This window comes from Chiloscyllium plagiosum, chromosome 9 (assembly GCF_004010195.1).
Source record: "Chiloscyllium plagiosum isolate BGI_BamShark_2017 chromosome 9, ASM401019v2, whole genome shotgun sequence".
NCBI classification, from domain to species: Eukaryota; Metazoa; Chordata; class Chondrichthyes; order Orectolobiformes; family Hemiscylliidae; genus Chiloscyllium; species Chiloscyllium plagiosum.
In genome coordinates, this window is record NC_057718.1 from 100,420,965 (window position 1) to 100,443,136 (window position 22,172).

The following is a 22,172-nucleotide window of genomic DNA, read 5'->3' on the forward strand; positions in this document are numbered from 1 at the left end:
ATAAACAATGGAAAGACCGTGAAGTCCGAATGACAAAGATGGGAAGTGAAAGAGATGCAGACAGACAATGTGTGAGAGAGAGTGTGAGAGACAGAGAGGTAACAAGAGAGTGATAGAAGGAGAGAGGTAGTAAAAGAGACGGTGAAAGATGGACCAAGAAGTACATCTAGAGAGAAAGATAGACTGTGGGACCGTGAGTAAGACCTACGATCTGATAGCCATCAGAGAGGAAGTGATTGAGTGAAACAAACAGTGAGAGACTGGAAGATCGAGAAATTGAGAGAATGAGAGAGAGATAGAGACATTGTGTGAGAGGGAAAGAGCTATGCATGGACACAGTGAGAATGTGACAGTCAAAAACAGACAAAATAATCGGGATAGCGAAGGAATATGAAGACTCGTTGAAAGAAATGTACTGATTAAATCTGTTGGTGTTTTAAAATACATTATCACAATTGTTTATTTCCATTTGTTGCAATTAATCCCACTGTTCCTTAAATCGAATGAGTTCAGAAGAAATGAGATTGGAAAGTGGCTCTCGTGTGACCAGCTCGTGTAAATAGGAGAGCAAGAGTGATTTAACTGACTTTTCTGACAATGTTTAATGATCAGCATTATAGGGCAATATGTTTGTTTTGCAATGAGTTCTGTTCAGGGTTTCTGTGCCTGTAATTCAGTGTGCTGGATTTGAAATGCTCTTCTGAGTAGATGCTTTCTAGAGACTCATACCTCCCATTTTCACAAGACAATTGTCAAAGTCAGAATTCCCAGAGCTTCTCCCAGGAGGATAGCGAGTGACGAATGGATGCTGACTTGTTCTGAATGGGTCATTCCAAATGCAGAGTTCGTCAGCACTGAACTGTAGCAGGAACTTTACTTGCTGGCTAGACATAGTGAGCCTGGGTGAAAGTGAGGACTGCAGATGCTGGAGATCAGAGTGGTGCTGGAAAAGCACAGCAGTTCAGGCAGCATCCAAGGGACTGGAAAATCAACATTACAGGCAAAAGCCCTTCATCAGGATTTTCCTGCTCCTCGGATGCTGCCTGACCTGCTGTGCTTTTCCAGCACTACTCTAATCTAGATAGTGAGCCCGGGGCCAATCCAGGACACGGTCTGGGTTTCAGAGACTGGTAAGGTTCTGAATTCTGCTGGGCACACATGTTTGGAAGGCTGGCACTGTGTTACAAGTGGCAACCTCATACTTCCGTTTATCAGCATCAGTCTCTGAGGTCTCAGTAAGTAGTCTTTTTCCAGGGTAGGGCTGTCCAGAACTCGAGAACGTAGGTTTAGGGTGAGAGGGGAAAGATTTAAAAGATTCCTAAGGGGCAACTTTTTCACGCAGAGGGTGATGCGTGTCTGGAATGAGCTGCCAGAGGAAGTGGTGGAGGCTGGTATAATTACAACATTTAAAAGGTATCTGGATGGATATAAAATAGAAAGGGATATGGTCCAAGTGCTGGAAAATGGAACTAGATTGGGTTAGGATATCTGGTCGGCATGGACGAGTTGGACAACTCTATGTGCAGACAGGTTAAGTTGATGTTTTATGTCTTTTTTTGAAAAGAAAACCAAAAGTTCAAAATAAGCTCCTCCTCAGTAGGAAGACACCAACATCAGTAAATAAGATAGACTGATTGGGTGGTTCCAGGCTGTTCAGAAGTTCCTCTCCTCTCCTCTTCCCCTCAACGCAGAAAAGTGGAGAGTCTTTCACTTTCACTGATCCAGCCTCCTCAGAGGCAGCTCTCAGTGTATTAGGATGTCTGACACCTCTGTTTATTATTTTTTTAAAGTTATTTCCCCCCCCCACCACTACCACCTGAGAGCAATAGTGCTTATTTTTCCTCCTGCACCCATGTCGTGTGTGTGCAGGTGTCAGACACAGTGAAGTCGATGTTTTGTAAGAGGTCATTGCTAACTAATCACTAATCCATTTGAACGATGGCTGATTTGGGGTAGAACAATGTGGTGCCTGGGACAGGTAGCCAGTCTGATCACTTTTGGACAATTAAAGTTACCGTTGCTGTAGGAAAAGGCTGGGAAGGCAGCAGACATCTGTGCCAGGGGTTGTTGTAAAGCATGATGCTTCAGAACAGCAGCTACCTGGTTTAGGAAGGAGCAGTTGCTTCTCAAAGTGTTTGCAATGGATGGTCTGTGCAGTAACTGAAAGACTGTTTTGACTAAGTTCTTCGACTCAGGTTTGAGGTTCACATCATTGTTACGGTGAATGGCAGGAAGATCAAAAGGAAGATTGGCTCTCTCCCAGCAGGTGAACAGCCTCGACCCAGTCTGGGAGCAGGTGAACAGCCTCGACCCAGTCTGGGAGCAGGTGAACAGCCTCGACCCAGTCTGGGAGAGCTTGTGTGACCTCAAGTTGACCAACAAAGTGAATCCCCTCCCAGATCCACACACCCAGCAGGTGGAAAAACTCTCCCTGGTGGCAGTGCGATTGATTTCCAGGATAGGATGGATGTCAAGGTCGACAAGGCCATGGCGATGGAAAATGGGATTAGAATAGTGAGGTGGTTGTTTTTGATAGTGCAGGCATGATGGGCTGACAGGCCTTTGTCTGTGCTATAGACCTCCAATGACTTCACAACTGTATACCACACATTACTACAATGTCCATACACCTCCCCACTGGCCCTTCTGTACAGCTGAATTTGACATCTTCCTTTTAGGTTGGTAGTCCCCATTCATGCAGAAATCCTTATTCAAGCCTCTGACAATTGCTGTGAGCTCCTGGCCAGTATTTTAACTTACTGCTTCTCCAGCCTGTACTTGCACCAAGTCCTGTTCATGCCCCTCTCCCCCCCCCCCCCCTCACCAGCATTGTCTCCTGGCAGGGCAGCAAATCGATTTCAGAATTTTCACCCTCATCTTTAAACCCCTCCATCGTTTTGATTATCCCTCTCTCTATCATCTCCGTTTACATCTGTGATCTGCTGAGATCTCTGTCGTCCTCTGATTCTGAGCTTTTGCGTATCTTGAATGAATTCCCTTCAGATGCCTGGATCCTGAAACCCAAACTTTCCTCTCTAATCTTCTCCAACTCTCCACCTCCCTTCCTTTGAAGATGCTCCTTAAAGTCTACCTCTCAGACTAAGTTTCTGACCAATTCACTCCTACATTTAAGGCAGGACAGTGGAGTTGAGGATTGAATGGCGGAGCAGACTCAGATGGGCTGAATGGCCTACTCCTGTTATCTATGTCTTATGGTCTTGCCTGTTCCACTATTCCCCTCTATCTGCCGCATTATGCTGTGAAAAACCTTGGGACATTTTGTTGCGTTTAGAGATCCTGTATAAATACAAGCTGTTGGTTAATGCACTAATGAAAGACTATAATGAGAGGCTGTCGCTGGGTCAAAGGCCCGGAATTCCCGCCCTAGCAACACTGTGGATTTACCTACACCACAAGGTCTGCAGTGGTTCAAGGAGGCAGCTCCAGGCTGTTAAAAATGGACAATAACTACAGGACGAGCCAGTGACACCCACATCCCTTGAAATAATAAACAAAACTTCTCGCTCTAAACCTTAGATAGGCAGCAGCAGTGGTTAGAACACAGACTCTGTATTGATCTACTGAGTTATCAGAAATGTGATGTGCCGTTTAGACCAGGGACCTCCCAACTTTAAGTCCTGATCGAGTGCAGAGTTAACCGTTCAGGAGTGGAATAGCTAAATTAGTCTCAACGTTGTATTTATCATGGGTGATACATTTAAAAGGCTCACACTTAGTGACTGCAGTTTGCTGAGAGTAAGTGTGTGAACATTGGTGACAGTTTAGAAGCGTGCTTCCCTACATGTTCAAAAGTCGGACTGACAGGTTCACAGATGAACGATGCTCACTTTGCTGAGGTGCAGTTATTACCTGTGGACTCATACCTCAGTACAGGATTGGAAGGGTAAAAATAAGAAAAACTTCAGAGCGTAAATATCTGTAAAAATGTAACAGAACCTTTGGTGTAGCACGAATAAGTTCATCCGATGTTTTCCCTGTCCTTGGGACCTCCTGCCAAATTCTTTGCATGTTATAGCATGAGTCGTAGTGCGTTAACCACTGAGTAACTGCTGGGAAGGAAATCAAAAGCACATCATTTCATGCAAAGTCTATCCATATTTTGTAAAAAGTGACTACACTCATAGCAGGCAACACATTTACATCAGAATCACCAGCTTTCAGTTACTGTTCGGAAATTGTTTGGCTGTTAAGTTAATCACTTATAATGTCATTAGAATTTATGAGATTTGAAACCTAAGGGAGAGTGCTGGTGTTGTATGCAGCAATGAAATGTGCTTTCTAATCTTCCACCTGCTTGTAACATTGTATTTCTGGTGTTTTATTGCTGAGTATGAAAGCTATAAAAGTCCAAAATTTCATGAGAGATAGAGAGCAATATGACACACTCCTGTTATTGTGCAGTCCTCAGCTGTGCTATGATTTACCATCACATTAGGAGCAAAGCCCATGCGACTGAATATTTGAAGCCTCTGCACCATCTACAAGGCACAAGTCAGGAGTGTGATGGAATACTCCCCATTTGCCTGAACGGGGGCAACTCCAACAATACTCACGAAGCTCGACACCATCCAGGGCAAAGCAGCCCCCGCTTGATTGGCCCCACATCCACAAGCATCCACTCTCCATCCACCACCAATGCTCATTAGCAGCAGTGTGTACTATCTACAAGATGCACTGTAGAAATGCACCAAAAACCCTCAGACAGCACCTTCCAAACCCACGACCACTTCCATCTTGGAGGACAAGGGCAGCAGACACATGGGAACACCACCTCCTGAACATTCCCCTCCAAGCCACTCACCATCCTGACTTAGAAATATATCGCCGTTCCTTCAGTGTCGCTGAGTCAAGATCCTGGAAATCCCACCCAAGGGCATTATGGGTCGGCTTACAGCACACGGACTGCAGCGATTCAACTGAACATTCCCCTCCAAGCCACTCACCATCCTGACTTAGAAATATATCGCCGTTCCTTCAGTGTCACTGAGTCAAGATCCTGGAAATCCCCCCCCCCCAAGGGCGTTATGGGTCGGCTTACAGCACACGGACTGCAGCGATTCAAGGAGGCAGCTCACCCCCACCTTCCCAAGGGGCAACTAGGGGTGGGTAATAAATACTGGACCCAGCCAGTAATGCCCTGATTCAACAAGTAAACACAAAATAATGGACAAAGGTTCTGTCATAAAGACTTGGAACATAGAACAATACAGCGCAGAACAGGCCCTTCGGCCCTCGATGTTGCGCTGACCTGTGAACTACTCTCAGCTCATCCCCCTACACTATCCCAAAATCATCCATGTGCTTATCTAAGGAATGTTTAAATCTCCCTAATGTGGCTGAGTTGACTACATTAGCAGGTAGGGCATTCCACACCCTTACCACTCTAACTACGTGGTGAACAGACCTGCTCACCTTGCAAGTATAAAGCAGAGAATTTAATTTTTTTTTGCAAAGGCTGATTTTTTTGGGTGGGGGGTTGCAACTTCAGAGCAGTTTCAACAACAACAACATATATTTACATGGCACCCTGAAGTTAATGGATTGTCCCAAAGTAGTGCACAGGAGAATTATAAAATATGACACAGGGCCACATAGGGCTTGGTTCAAAGAAGTAATTTTTAAACAGTATGTTAGAGGGGGAGAGACGGGCAGGGAGTGAAATAGGAGTGTATTGCAAAGGTTGGGTCTAGGTAACTGAAACCAAGGGCATTAATGGTGAAGCAATTAGCACAGGAAGCCAGAATTATTTGTGTAGTTATCATAGAGGGTTGTAACGTCTGAAGGAGATTCCCAGATTCAGGGAGGGGTACAAAGACCTTGGAGGGATATTCACTGAGGAGTTTGGGTTCTCAGCAATGGACATTTCCCAGGCCCATGGGGACCTGGACCTAGATCAGTTGGAGTGAGGCTGAGGTTGGGACTCTGATTTGTTCCCATCTCCGAGAAATCCTCTGGATGAGAGTCGATGCCGACCTCAATTAGACACCAGCCCTGGCCAATAAGGAGCAATGAAGGTGGGGAGGGATCTGTTTCAGTCATCCATGAGTCAGGTTGAACTCTGACTGAGCCCGACAGCTCCATGTTGGGCCATCGCCTGGCAACAAGACAGGGACCAATCAGAACCGAAGGCTCTGTGCTCCAGTGAGGAGCCTGACATGGCCAGTTGCAGCTTCAGGAGTTTACCATCCAAGACCAAGACACACAAATAGAACACCAGTGCTTCACCGGACACTCGCTGGTGATGGTACCTAGCGTGGTGACGAAACGTCTGAAAACATACCTTTCAGCTCAGTGAGCAAACTTAGAACCTGAGCTTCAAGAATTTCAGATGAGTTTTTAACCCCTACCCCAATTACATTACCAGCTTTCCCTCATTACTTTTGGAATTTTAGTCATGTTTCCAAAGGTGCTTCCATTTTGAGCTCCTTCCTGCCTGACTGGTGCCCTGCTCTCCCAGCTCTGGGCCCTCTGAGTCCCCCTCACTTAGGAACCCACCCACTGTCCTTAATTAGACACTGACGCAGTCAGGAAGGCAGTCACTTCCCAGAAGGTCACATGCCAGAGAGTCCCAGACAGCTCCTTGTAGTTTTGGGATCACGAAATGCCTGAGTAGAATCCACCAGCGGAAAATGGGAATGGGAATCGGGAAGTAAACTCTCTGCTGGTTGGAGACACAAAGGAAGATGGCTGTGGTTGTTGGAGGTCAGTCATCTCAGCTCCAGGACATCTTCACAGGAGTTCCTCAGTGTTGATGCTTTTCTTTATTAAGCAGCCTGCCCAGATTTTTCTTGTAAAACCTCTGGTGAGTCTTGAACCTGGCTTAGAGATAGGGACACTGCCACTGCATCAGAAGCACCCTTCCTCAGAGTAGTGTCCTACCATCTTCAACTGCTTCATCAGTGACCCTCCCTCTATTAGAAGGTCAGAGATTGGGATGTTTGCTGATGATTGCAGAATGTTCAGCACCGTTCGCATTGAGATACTGACGCAGTCCTTGTTCAAATGATCTGGACAATATCCAGGTTTGGGCTCATAAGTGGCAACAAATATTTGTGCCACAAAGTGTCAATCAATGACCATCTCCAACAATCAAATCATCTCCCCATGGCATTCAATGGCATTGCCCTCATGGAAACCCCCATTATTGACCAGGGAGTTAGGATTGATCAGAAACTGAACTGGATAGCCATATAAATACTGCAGGTCTCAGGCTTGGAATTCTGCAGCATGTGACTTGCCTCCTAACTCCCCAAAGTCTGTCCATCATCTACAAGTCGGGAATGTGAAGAAATATTCCCCACTTGCCTGGATGAGTGCAGCTCCAACGTCTCACACAAAGCTCAACACCATTCAAGACAAAGCAACCTGGTTGATTGGCAGCACACTCTGCATGCACTCTCTCTGCCACTAACCCTCAGTAGCAGCAGTGTGTACCATCTACAGGATGCACCACAGTAAATCACCAAGATTTTCTCGACAGCACCTTCCAAACCTCTGACCTCGACAAGCTGGAAGGATGAGAATAACAACAACGTTTCCACATTCTACCTGAGCCGCTCACTATCCCAACGTGAAACATCCCTTCACTGTCGCTGAGTCAAAATTCTGGAATTCTCTTTCGTACAGCATCGTGTGAGTCTACCTCTCCCCAGTGGACTACCACAGTTCAAGAAGGTGACTCACCATCACCACCTCGAGGGCTGAGTAAATGCCATTTCCGTTGTAACGTGGATCAGTTGAAAACTCCAACCTTGCTGGCTTTGAGTTGTCACAAGGATTTTCTGCAATTTTGACCCAAAGCTCACACGTCATTTGTTTATGAAGCATATTTGAAGCAGAGGCATTATTTGAGCTGAATGGGGATGAAGCTGATTCTGCTCAGTAGAGCTCCGGTCTCCTGCCTGGCTGAAATATTGACATTTGCTGAATGGGAATCTGAATGGATTCTGATGTGGAGCTGATGCGTAGTCACAGCAATATTGTGAAGGTGAGCAAATGTCAGCTGGGGCTTACTGAGGAGCACTCTTGCCTTTCTGTTAAAAGACTGTTAGTTGAGGTCCTGTCCCTGGGACTCAAACACACAGTCTGCATTATACCTTAGTGCAACAGAAGTGTCACTTTCCAGGTTAAATATTAAATGGAGTTCCACCATCTGTCTCAGGATACTGTGAACACCAGGGGCTTTGTCTCCCGTGGTGCTGACCAGTGTTTGTCTATACAGCCACACCAATTTGAAACAAAATACAATGTAGACATTGTTGTTACTGGTGCTTTCTTATAACAAGTTATTTGTCATGCTTCCTACTTTAGAAATATTAACTGTGTTTCAAAATATAATCTTAGAGATGTACAGCACAGAAACAGACTAATTTGTCCATGCCAACCAAATATCCTTTCTAGTCCTGTTGGCCCATATTCTTCTAAACCCTTCCTATTCATATACCCATCCAGATGCCTTTTAAATGTTGTAATTGTACCAGCCTCCACCACTTCCTCTCGCAGCTCATTCCATACACACACCACCCTCTGTGTGAAAATGTTGCCCTTAGGTCCCTTTTAAATCTTTCCCCTAACACAAAGCTAGTCCCTTTGTATTTCTAGAAGTTGTTCCTTGACTCAAGGATACTCTGTCCTTGATTTTTTTTCAGAGGGGCAATAAACCAGGCCGGGCTCCGAACAGACTGGATTTTGAGAAGCCTTTTGTTTGCAGATGAGACTTCAGGCCAAAGTGATCATGTTTTAGAAGTGACCTGTATAATAGAAGGGGCTTGGCCAGCTCACTAGCTGAGCTGAGCAGTTTTAGTTCAGTCTTGAACTGGCAAGTTCAACAGGGAGCTTTGCGGAAACGCTCTCTCTCTCTCTCTGCCCTTCAACTTCAACCTGTAAGCAGGTGTTCCATTTATACTGGTTTTTAAAGGGAATTTGCTTATTAGGACTGTTGTGTTTATTCAGAACAGCATAATTAACCCTCGTTTGGGTAGGCTGAGTTCTGTAGGGACTCTTTATTCTGTTCTTTGTGTTTCATTGTATAATTTTGTGAATAATGTTTTGTCTGTTTTAAAATCTAGTAGTCAACCGAGCTATCTTACTCTGGATAATTTTCACTGTACACTTACCAAAACAAATTGCAAAGTTATGGTCTGGGGCTGCCTGCTCAAGAATGTTTTGAGTGGCCTGGCCTAGTCCATAACACCCCTCTGACTTTAAACCTATGCCCTCTAGTTCTGGACCCCCCCACTCCAGGGAAAAGACCTTGGCTATTCACCCTATCCATGCCCCTCATGATTTTATAAACCTCTCCGTGAACTACTCAATGCTTCAGGATATTTTGAGTTTGTGAAAGTTTCTTTATAAATACAAATTATTTTGACCAAAAGGTCGTTCACTCCCAGCTGTTCACACCCATTGTATTTTATTTCTGTATGTTACGTTGAAATTGTGTGGAAATCTGTAATGCAGTAGCTGAGGTAACATTTTCATCCTCCCTGAATGCGCTTTCACTTTTCACCCCGAAACACTTTCTCTTTGTCCTTTGCTGCTCTTATGTGCGGATGCAGCAAGAAGTTAGAAAGGGAGTCCAGGTTGTTCTGCTATAACGCAACAGTTGTATTCCTCTGTAACCTCGCGCTGTAGAAAATAGCACAGGAGAATATTGATCTGTAGAAAATCGCACAGGAGATAATCGAACTGTGGAAAATCGCACAGGAGGAAATTGTGCTGTGGAAAATCGTGCAGGAGAAAATCGCACTATGGAAAATCGCGCAGGAGGAAATCGCACTGTGGAAAATCGCGCAGGAGGAAATTGCACTGTGGAAAATTGCGCAGGAGGAAATCGTGCTGTGGAAAATCGTGCAGGAGGAAATCACACTGTGGAAAATCGCGCAGGAGGAAATTGTGCTGTGGAAAATCGTGCAGGAGGAAATCGCACTGTGGAAAATCGTGCAGGAGGAAATCACACTGTGGAAAATCGCGCAGGAGGAAATTGTGCTGTGGAAAATTGCGCAGGAGGAAATCGCACTGTGGAAAATCGTGCAGGAGGAAATTGCACTGTGGAAAATCATGCCGAAGGAAATCGTGCTGTGGAAAATCGTGCAGCTGGAAATCGTGCTGTGGAAAATCGCACTGTGGAAAATCGCACTGTGGAAAATCGTGCAGCAGGAAATCGTGCAGGAGGAAATCATGCTGTTGAAAATCGCGCAGGAGGAAATCGTGTTGTGGAAAATCGTACAGGAGGAGATTGCACTGTGGAAAATTGCGCAGGAGGAAATCGTGCAGGAGGAAGTCGTGCTGTGGAAAATCGCGCAGGAGGAATTCGCATTGTGGAAAATCGAAAATCGCGCAGAATGAAATCGTGCAGGAGGAAATCACGCAGGAGGAAATTGCACTGTGGAAAATCATGCAGGTGGAAATCGTGCTGTGGAAAATTGCGCAGGAGGAAATCGTGCTGTTGAAAATTGCACAGGAGGAAATCGCGCAAAAGGAAATCGTGCTGTAAAAATCGCGCTGGAGGAAATCATGCTGTGGAAAATTGTGCAGGAGGAAATCGTGCTGGAGGAAATCGCACTGTGGAAAATTGCTCAGGAGGAAATTGCATTTTGGAAAATCGCGCCGGAGGAAATCATGCAGTACGAAATTTTGTTGGAGAAAATTGCGCAGGAGAAAATCATGCTGTAGAAATCGCGCAGGAGAAAAACGTGCTGTAGGAAATTGCACTGTGGGAAATCGCGCAGGAGAAAATCACACAGTGGAAAATTGCACAGTAGGAAGTCGCGCAGGAGGAAATGGCGCTGTGGAAAATCCCGCAGGAGAAAATGGCGTTGTGGAAAATCCTGCAGGAGAAAATGGCGTTGTGGAAAATCCTGCAGGAGAAATCGCGCTGTGAAAAATGGCGCAGGAGAAAATTGCACTGGAGGAAATTGACCTGAATAAAATTGCGCTGGGGAGAATTTGCGCTGGGGAGAATTTGCGCTGGGGGGAGTTTGCACTGGGGAGAATTTGCACTGGGGAGAATTTGCGCTGGAGGAATTTGTGCTGGGGGGAATTTGCGCAGGGGAAAATCACGCTGCAGGGAATTGTGCAGGAGGAAATGGTGCTGTACACAATTGAGCAGGAGGAATCTGCGCAGGAAGAAATTGCACAGGGGGATATTACACTGTGGGATATTGGGCAGGTGAAAATTGCACAGGAGGAAATTTGCAATGGAGGAAATTGCGCTGCAGAAAATCGCACAGGGGAAAATCATGCAGTAGGAAATGGCACAGTGGAAAATCACGCAGTAGAAAATCATGCAGTAGTAAATCAGGTAGGAGGAAATCGCACCGTACAAAATCATGCAGGTGAAAATCGAGCTGTACAAAATAGTGCAGGAGAAAATTGCACTGTAGGAAACTGCGCAGGAGGAAATCGTGCTGTGGAAAATTGCGCAAGAGGAAATTGCGCAGGAGGAAATCGTGCTGTGGAAAATTGCTCCACCCAATCAGGAGAAAGTTCATGTTATCCAAACAATATCCGCAATTCGACAATTGTGTTATAGCCAATTCGCGCTGACAAAACACGCGTTATACAAGAACAACCTGTACAAATGTTGTTTAGTTGCAAGGGGGTAAGGAAGATAAGACTAGGAGAATGTGAGGACTGCAGATGCCGGAGATCCGAGTCAAAGAGTGCGATGCTGGAAAAGCACAGCAGGTCAGGCAACATCCGAGGAGCAGGAGAGTTGATGTTCTGGGCATAAGCCCTTCATCAGGAAGAGTTCCTGATCTCCTTATTTCATAAATGCATTGCCAACAGTTGAGAGAAGGTTCATTTGATTCATTCCTGGGGCGGGAGTGGTTGGAGAGTTACTTATTGAGGAGAGATTTACCTTGTATCCATTGGAGTTCCGAAGGATAGAAACGATTTTATTTGCATATGTATGAGATAGTGAGGGGGGCTTGACAGGATAACTATCCTGAAGATGTTTCCTTTTGTGATTGGGCCAAGAATGAGGACACGCAACAAAGTTTGGGTTGGAAAAATGGGAGGGCCGCTTGTTCAAATCTCTGCAATTACTGCTTCCGCATGAGCCCTGATATTGGTGATCGCATAGGTGCTTCATTCACTTGTTTGAAGGTTTTGTTAATGAAGGTGAAGTGGGAGGTGAGGCACAGGTCCACTAGCTTTAGGATGTTGTCTTTGCTGATAAAGTTGGTGCTGTCCGATGTTTGTGGTCCTGGTTTTCCTAGTAGTGATGCTAGTGTTTCTTTGGCCAGGTCGATGTTATTTGATGTGAAAAGGGCTGAAACATCCTAGGAGACCATTATTTCATCCTCTTCTATCTTGGTGTCTTTGATGATGTTCAGGAATTCTTGGGTGGAGTGAATGGGGTGGCGTGAAACTTCAATTAGGTGTTTTAGTTTTTGGCGGAGTTCTTGGGGACACATATCCCAGGACAGGTGAAACAAAGACACGCACCAGTTTTTTTTTAGATTTCTTACAGCCTTCAGCCCAACAAGTCCACACCGACCCGCTGAAGCGCAACCCACCCAGACCCATTCCCCGATATTTACCCCTTCACCTAACACTATGGGCAATTTAGCATGGCCAATTCACCTAACCTGCACATTTTCGGATTGTGGGAGGAAACCGGAGCACCCGGAGGAAACCCACGCAGACACGAGGAGAGTGTGCAAACTCCACACAGAGAGTCGCCTGAGGCGGGAATTGAACCCGGGTCTCTGGCGCTGTGAGGCAGCAGTGCGAACCACTCTACCACCGTGCCGCCCAAAGGCATGGCATTCTAACCAGAACTCCATCAATAAACACATCGATTTCGACCCTATCTATCTTCCCTGGAAAAAAGTAACTGGAAATGACATCACCCACCTTAAGAAACCAAGACCTTTAAATAGAGAGACGGGACATGCCACCAGTGTTTCACCAGAGGCTCACTACCTAGTGGTGAGACTAGGTTTCATCACCATGTTACCTAGTCATGGTGATGAAACATCTGAAATCAAATCTTCCAGCTCAGCGAGCTAACTTACATTCTTGTTATTCAAAGTAATTTATGGGCTGGATACAGATATTATCAGCACCTCAGAATGAAAGTTTCAGCAGTAGCTTCCAGTGTGTTTTTCTTGGATCTATTTATCTCCCAGTGACCTGTTGCAGAGTATGTACATTGCAAGCTATTCAGATCAATGTAAAATACTGCAGTTGCTAGAGATCTGAAAAAAACCCAGAAATTGCTGGAGAAACTCAACAGGTCTGGCAGCATCTGCGGAGCGAGGAACAGAGTTAGTGTTTGAGTCCAGTGACCCTTCTGCTGAGCTCGTCAAGATGACACCCTGATTTTAAAAAATCAGTACATAAACCATTTAGTCAGAGTTTCTCAGAGGGCAGCAACATGTGGTGTCCATCATGGCGTAGTTGGATAAAGAAGGGTCACACCGGTCCAGACACGTTAACTCTGTTCTTCTCCTTCTACAGACCGTTGCCAGACCTGCTGAGTTTCTCTAGCGTTTACAATTTTTATTACATTAAGAGCTGTGTTGTTGATGATGTGATGATCTCCTAGAGTGAGATTACAGAGTGGAGTGGGTTGAGGATCTCATGGTTACCATTAATATATTATTGTGGGTGAATATCGAAAAGTGTGGCACTGAAAAAGCACAGCAGGTCAGGCAGCATCCAAGGACCAGGAGAGTCAACGTCTCAGGCATAAACCCTTCATCAAAGGTCTGAAAGGTTGACTCTCCTGCTCCTCGGATGCTACCTGACCTGCTGTGCTTTTCCAGCATCTGCAGTCCTCACCTTTTCCTGTTTTGGGTAAGTCACAAGTTACCTTTAATTTGGCAACTTATTAAGTAATCTCACACAGAGTCAAGTAAGTTAAACTTCATTGCATGTAGCAACCAAAATAAGAGCCCTCAAGTTAGCAACTTCAATAAAGCAACTCAACCTGGCTATTATCCAATTAATGGTGGAATCTGGGCATGATTCCAGCCAACAGTGTGTGTCCCTGGAAATGACCAGTGTTCAATCCTTGTGCAATGTTGTTTTTCAAAGTTCTGCTGTTAAATTGTTCTGGTATTGGATTCTTATACAATTTTCTCTCTTTCAAGTTTGTGATGTGATGCTACTGTTATTTCAAGATTCTTTTACCCCCAACATGGATGTCGTTTCTGGAGATCTTAAATTTGTAGCTCGCTTTGTTCTCAGAAGGAGCTCCCCTTTTCCTGGTTACATTCTGGGTCAGCTGTCTGTTCAGCTTTTCCTGTAATAAACCACTTTACTTCAGGATGTTCCTTCTGCAAGCAGTCTTCAGCAGGTTATCAAGCAGTGTTACCTCCTGTCTCCCAGGAAACAGGTGCTCCTTCCCACAGGTGATTAGCTGGCGTGTTATTTATAATTCCTTCCCAGCAGTTTCTCGTTGCTTCTTTCATCTCGAGAAATAGCATTGTTGCTGATTCTCTCAGTCCATGAAGTTACTAAAGTTGCAGAGTTTACGTTGTCACTGTTCAGAGCACAGGTACACAATCTTTTATCCAAAACCCTTGGGGCCAGTTGTTTTTCGGAATTCGGAATTTTGCGGATTTCGGAATAAATGACATTTTTCACAATGAAATGAAGAAAAATGAATTACCTCACAACAGACCCATGTGTGAGTAGTATGAGCGCTGAGACACAATTGACCCCTGTCAATGCTGGGCCATGTCACATTTGAGTGATGTGGTTCGAGTGGGTGCGGAGTTAGGACACCTGTCAGCACATCAAAATGGCGCTCCATATTCCGCAAAAAAGATTTCGGATAAAGGATTGTGTACCTGTCTAATGAAAATAAGCAATTACTTTGAAAAGTCCTTTGACACATCTCCTTGGTGGAGCACTGTACCTTAAACATCCTCATAGCGAGTGCTTCCGAAACTGTTAGCCACTGTGGCCCCATTTCTGTGCTTTGTGACTGAATTCTGGCCCCTCGGTGAGGTCTGTGTATGCGGGGGACTGGGGTAGAGAGTGGATGTGTGAGGAGTATAGGGTGCAAGATAGAGCCCATAGAGAGTGCGGGAGGTACCAGGGACAGTGGGTACTGTAACTGTAGACGGTACATCTGCTTTTGAACTCAGCCAGAGCTCGGCAGTGGCCAATAGCTGCCTCCGAACTTGGTCTTCCAAGATTTTAACTTGGGCCCCCCCCCCAGCCCCCCATTGGGAGGACCCTTGCTCTAAGCCACCGCATGAAGATGACTGGGATGTGATGTCCAAGAGTTTAATGTCTTCCTTCGTCTGAAGTCTAGGAGGTAGCTATGTGTGCAATGGGTGCCAAGAAAGAAAGGGAAATAGTGGTAAACAGAAATTATAGCATGTGTAATGAAATAATTTGGGTTAAATAGTTCTCATATTTTGTGGAGAAGGCATTACATCACATCCTAATTACGGGACCTTGTTCTTTTTCTTTGAACGTTTTCTTCAAACAGACTTAACAAAAGTATAAACCCACATTTATGCAACAGTTCTATAATTAAATCTCCCTCTGCTCACAGCTGGATTAGAAGCCATCCGCACAGAAATATGCAACACCATTGAGGCCATCTCTTCTTTCTAATTAAATTTACCCAATTCTTCATTTGGTTAATGTGTAATCTCTAGAAAGAAATGTCTGATTTGCTGCAGCATCTTTCATGCTGTCAGGAACTACACAGCCCACAAAGTGCTTTTGAGGTGTAGTCACTGTAGTTAGTGTAGTCACTGGAGTCACTGTAGTTACTGTAGTTACTGGAGTCATTGTAGTTACTGAAGTCACTGTTACTAGAGTCACTGTAGTTACTAGAGTTACTGTAGTTACTGGGGTCACTAGCTACTGGAATCATTGTAGTTACTGTAGCTACTGGAGTCACTAGTCACTGGAATCACTGTTGTTACTGGAGTCACTAGTCACTAGAGTCACTGAAGTTACTATAGTTACTGGAGTTATTGTAGTTATTGTAATTTCTATAGTTACTGGGGTCACTGTAGTTACTGGAGTCACTGAAGTTACTACAGTTACTGGAGTCACTGGAGTTACTGTAGCTACTGGAATCATTGTAGTTACTGTGGTTGTCATGTTACTGGAGTCACTGTTGTTACTGTAGCTACTGGAGTCACTAGTCACTGGAGTCACAAGTTACTTTCCTGAAGAAAGGCTTATGCCCGAAACGTCGATTCTCCTGTTCCCTGGATGCTGCCTGACCTGCTGCACTTTTCCAGCAACACATTTTCAGCTCGGAGTCACAAGTTACTATAGTTACTGGAGTCACTGTTGTTACTGTAGTTACTGGAGTCATTGTAGTTATTGTAATTTCTATAGTTAATGGAGTCGCTGCAGCTACTACTGTAGTTAATGGAGTCACTAGTCATTGGAGTCACTGTAGTTACTATAGTTACTGGAGTCACTGTTGTTACTGTAGTTACTGGAGTCATTGTAGTTATTGTAATTTCTATAGTTAATGGAGTCGCTGCAGCTACTACTGTAGTTAATGGAGTCACTAGTCATTGGAGTCACTGTAGTTACTATAGTTACTGGAGTCACTGTTGTTACTGTAGTTACTGGAGTCATTGTAGTTATTGTAATTTCTATAGTTAATGGAGTCGCTGCAGCTACTACTGTAGTTAATGGAGTCACTAGTCATTGGAGTCACTGTAGTTACTATAGTTACTGGAGTCACTGTTGTTACTGTAGTTACTGGAGTCATTGTAGTTATTGTAATTTCTATAGTTAATGGAGTCGCTGCAGCTACTACTGTAGTTAATGGAGTCACTAGTCATTGGAGTCACTGTAGTTACTATAGTTACTGGAGTCACTGTTACTGTAGTTACTGGAGTCACTGGAGTCACTGTAGTTACTGGAGTCACTAGTCACTGGAGTCACTGAAGTTACTATAGTTACTGGAGTCATTGTAGTTATTGTAATTTCTATAGTTACTGGGGTCACTGTAGTTACTGGAGTCACTGGAGTTACTGTAGCTACTGGAATCATTGTAGTTATTGTGGTTGTCATTGTTACTGGAGTCACTGTTGTCACTGTAGCTACTGGAGTCACTAGTCACTGGAGTCACAAGTTACTATAGTTACTGGAGTTGCTGTTGTTGCTATAGCTACTGGAGTCACTGAAGTTACTGGAGTCACTGTAGTTACTATAGTTGCTGGAGTCACTGGAGTTATTGTAGTTATTGTAATTTCTATAGTTACTGTAGTTACTATAGTTACTGGAGTCACTGTAGCTGCTAGAGTCACTGGAGTCACTAGTTACTGTAGTTTTTGGAGTTACTGTAGTTACTGGAGTTCTTGGCAGCCAGTTTTGTGCGCAGTCAGCTCCAACAAGTGGCAGTGGGTTGGCGATCCGATCCTCAGTTTCAGTTGTGTTAGTTGAGGGATAAATAATGACCAGTACTCTGCAGAGACCTCCCCCATCTCCCTCCCCCACCGCCAGCCACCTCTTCCAGTGCTCACGTCAATTTGAGAGGGCTCATTTTAATGACTCATCTGAGAAACCCGGTACGTACAGCACTGCAGCACTCCCTGGCGACATTGTCTTGTTCTTTTTTTCTTAATTTAGGGTGGCACAGTGCCTCAGTGGTTAGCACTGCTGACTCACAGCACCAGGGACCTGGGTTCGATTCCAGCCTTGGGCAACTGTTTGTATGGAGTTTGCACATTCTCCCCGTGTCTGCGTGGGTTTCCTCCGGGTGCTCTGTTTCCCTCCAACGATGTCCAGGTTAGGGTGGACTGGCCATGGGAAATTGCCCATTAGTGTTCACAGATGTGCAGGCTGGGTGGATTAGTCATGGGAAATGCAAGATTGCAAGGAAGAGATTGGAGGATGGGTCTGGGCAGAATGTTCTTTGGAGAGTCAGTGTGGACTTGTTGGGCTGAATGGCCTATTTCCACGCTGTAGGGATTCTATAAAATCTGTTCTTTGGATTCTATCTTTATTGCCCTGAGAGCAGTTAAGGATCATTGCTGTGGGTCTGGAGTCTGATGTAGCCCAGACCAGATAAAGATAGGGCCAGTTTCTTCCCTCAAGAGCATTTGTAAACCAATTGTTTTTCTTCAATAACAATTTACAGCAGACACCATTAGGCCAGATTTCAATCCCAGATTTCTGTTGAATTCAAGTTTCACCATCCACCATGGACCCCTAGAATATTAAGTGATGGGGTTTTGGATTATGGGAGATCCCCAGTTTATAAACGTCTGACTTACGGATGTGATCTCATATAGGGGTGTAATTGTATAGGTCCGGCATATGATCATTTCCTGTACTCGTGAATGACTGCTGCCTGTTGTTTCGGACTGTGTTCTGACTTGAGTGCAAATCAGTTTGTCTCAAGGATGGAACTGTGTCACAACCCAGGGACTTACTGTACAAGTTCAGCGATATTGCCACCAGCTCCAGACCTCACTGTGTTGGAGTGTCTGCTCAAGTTCATTAGTTAATGAATGAATGGGCACCTCTCCCCATCTAAGTTTGTGTGACTTTTACATTGATTGAGCTGCACTTAAAGGATATTTAATAAGGCTTTTGAGAAAGCTGTTTAGTTACAGACACGGTGATTTATTCACTGCTTTATTCAGAGCCCCCCACATGGAGGGATTCAGCTCACATAGTCAGCAAAATTACCTTATTCCTAGATGACTGCCTTCCTTATTATAGAGACGAGTGGTGGTGGTTTAACCTGAGGGTCTCTACTCCTCAGGCAACAGGTGAGAAGGAAGAATCTCTATCGTAACCTCAGCCAGTGCAGGAATTGAACCCACGCTGTTGTGTGTCTGCATCATAAAACCAGCTCAGGAGAAGGTGAGGGCTGCAGATGCTGGAGATCAGAGTCAAAGAGGGTGATGCTGGAAAAGCACAGCAGGTCAGGCAGCATCCGAGGAGCAGGAGAGTCGACGTTTCAAGCATTCCCCTTGAAGGGCTTATGCCCGAAACGTCGAATGCTGCCTGACCTGCTGTGCTTTTCCAGTACCATGCTTTTTCAACTCAATAAAACCAGCTATCCATCTAACTGACACACTCACTCACTCTGCCACAAGTATGACAGCTCCACTTTGCTCCTGCCTAGCCCTGCTCAGTCACTATCCAGAGACCCCTGGCACAGACGACAGGACCCCACATCAGTTTGAAGACCCCCCGGTCTGGTCAAGGTGCTCAGATCTCTGGAGTAAACCTCCAAACTCTCAGTCCTGAAGCAGGGTTACACCCGAAATGTCGGACTTCTCTGCCTCTCCTGATGCTGCCTGGCTGGCTGTGTTCTTCCAGCCTCTTGCCTTGGATTCCAGCATTTGTCCCTAACAAACCTTCAAACTGGCAATCTTCTTACCCGAAGCATGAGTAGAGTTTGAGTCAAAAGGTCCATTAACAGAACTCCGTTTGAAAAAAAGTGCGGTATTTCTTTGGGTTTTGTTTTGCATTTTTGACCGTAAGAGAATTGAAAGTGAATCGAAATAAAGATCTTACATGACTGGAATGTAATAACTGTAAGAAATCCAGACGTAAATCTAGAAATCAGCCTGAATCTCAGGAGCAGCTGCCCAACCCCTGCTGTGCTCAGTCCACCATTTTAGAATTATGGTCACCTGGAGTAGTGTCCTATAGCCCCCACTGGTACCTTTATGTGCAGAATATATTATTGAAAACAGGAACTATGTAATGGATATTCCATCTGCAGCAGTTACCAATTTGGTTTTATTTCTGATTTTGCATTATTTCTGCTTTGCACAGAAAGCAGAGGTGGGATTTTTGTTTTAAATTGAAAGCATCGTTTTTCATAGAATCCCTACATTGTGGGAGCAAGCCATTCAGCCCGTTGAGTTCCACACTGACCTCTGAAGCGCATCCCACCCAGACCCACTCTCCTACCCTATCCCTGTAACCCTACATTTCCCTTGGCCAATCCACCCTAGCCTGCACATCCCTGGGCACTACGTGCAATTTAGCATAGCCAATCCACCCTAACTTGCAGGTTTTTGGACCGTGGGAGGAAACCCACACAGATACAGAGAGAATGTGCAAACTCCACACACATAGCTGCCTGAGGCTGGAATCGAACCTGGGTCCCTGGGATTGAGGCAGCAGTGCTAAGCACTGAGCTACCTCATCTCCAGCCACATGCCCAGTGATCAGTGTATGAATAAAAACCCCATTCAATTTCACCAGCAAAGAAACGTTGAACAATAGCAGATCGCTTTTTGGTTTTGGTTTGTAAAACAAAATTGTTAAGTTCTAAAATATAGTTTCAATGCAGCCATAAACTTAAACAGAAAAAAGCAATTAACCATGAAAACATTAAGTTATTTTAAAAGTTAAATACTGTTCAGTTCCAAACCTCTGTGCGCACATTGACCTGTGCTCATGAGAATAGCAGATTACAAATGAGAAACCTTACAGTGCAAAGGGATTGGAAAATGCAGTCAAAGTTTGAGAGTGTTGTGTTGATAGATTGGTTTAGAAAGGTTTAAGGAAACACCCCAGACTACGAAATAATAACTCGCACGAGCATACTTAACGGTTGAGAACCAGTTTTCTGGGTCAGGACTGGCGTAAATGAGGAACTATTACTTTTCCACTGTAATCACAAAAATCTTGCAAATGCATTAAGTATTGAGATAGACAGTCACCTTGGAGCAGAAATTAATCAACTCAGAAAAACAGGTCAGATTGTTTTTGCCCAATCTGACTCTTGAAATGAGAATAATGTATTTTTCCTTTAACCAGATTTTTAAAAAAAAATATCTTGGAGTTGGATTTTTTTAGACATGTATAAATGTGTTGATATGTAAAGCAGATTTTTGTGCTCGGATAGAATGGAAACACTTGGTGATGTGGATCTTACCGAACCTGTCAGACTCCCCTGCCATTCACTCTGGAGCTAAACACTCCCCACTGAGCAGGTGGAGAATGGCTGAAAGGTTTCTGCTGTTGACACTGAGTCATAGACCTGATTGTCTACAGCGAGGTGAGGGTAAATACTGGGTCAAATCCACCTAGGCTTCCAATGTGCCTTAAACACAACCGAGAGTTGTGAATACAGTCCAGTCCATCACACAAGTCAACCTTCCACCCATTGGCTCCATCTATACTCCCCCCTGCCTGGGGAAAGCAGCCAACACTATCAAAGACCCCTCCCACCCCAGTTATACACTCTTCCATCAGGAAGAAGATACAAAAGCTTAAACAGACATGCCAACAGATTCAGGAATGGCTTCTTCCCTGCTGTTATTAGAATGGACCTGTCAAATTTTAAATTTAATGTTGCTCTAACTCCCCGTGCACCTTCTCTGCAGCTGTAACATTGTATTTCTCGCTCTGTTCTATTCTTGGGTGTTTTTGGAGCTGCCCCCATCCAGGGCAAATGGGGAGTATTCCATCACACACTCCTGGCTTGTTCCCTGTAGGTGGTGGACAGGCTTGGAAAGCTTTGAGACAGGCACCCAGAGGCATCAGCAAGTTGTTGCAATTTGGAATGCACTGCCTGAACCAAGAAGTATGTTTGTTAGTGATGTTATTGAAACATATAAGATCGTGAGGAGTCTTGACAGGGTACGTGCTGAGACTTTGGTTTATCTTCCAGGATAGTGCAGAAGTAGTTCAAAACTTACGGGTCTTCCATTTAGTGCAGGTGGAAACATTGAATGTTTTCCAGACAAGGTTTGATTGACAGAGGAGTAGGTGGTTCTGGTGGATAGGGAAAAGAAGCTGGGGTTGAAGCACCTAATAAATACTAGGGCAGCATAGCACCAGGGACCTGGGTTTGATTCCAGCCTCGGGCGACTATGTAGAGTTTGAACATTCTCCCGTGTCTATATGTATCTTCCCACAGTCCAAAGGAGTGCAGGTCAGGGTGGATTGGCCATGGGAAGTACAGGAGGGAGGGATGTATCTGGGTGTAATGTTCTTCAGAGGATCAGCGTGGATTCAATGGGCCCTTCCACACTTCACGTCAGCCCTGAAGAAGAGACATCTAGACTCGAAACATTAACTCGCTGTCTCTCTGTGGATGCTGTCTGACCCGCTGTGATCTCCACCATTTGCTGTTTTCAGTACAGATTTCAGCTTCTGCAGTAATTTGCTCCTCCATTGTTTGATAATGTCAGTAACTCGCCTGCTATTCAGTTCTGCAGCCAGCAATGTGA

At 44.8% G+C, this 22,172-nt stretch overlaps 1 protein-coding gene across 1 annotated transcript in view; it reads left to right on the forward strand.

Annotated features, from left to right (window-relative positions):
* Positions 1 to 10,906: 10,906 nt before the first annotated feature.
* Positions 10,907 to 22,172, forward strand: part of ism1 (isthmin 1) — a 77,719-nt gene continuing 66,453 nt past the window's right edge. Inside the window, exons 1-2 of the mRNA XM_043696868.1 lie at positions 10,907 to 11,323; positions 14,208 to 14,387. Of these exons, the coding sequence (XP_043552803.1) occupies positions 10,907 to 11,323; positions 14,208 to 14,387 (597 nt within the window). The remainder of the gene's footprint in view (positions 11,324 to 14,207; positions 14,388 to 22,172) is intronic.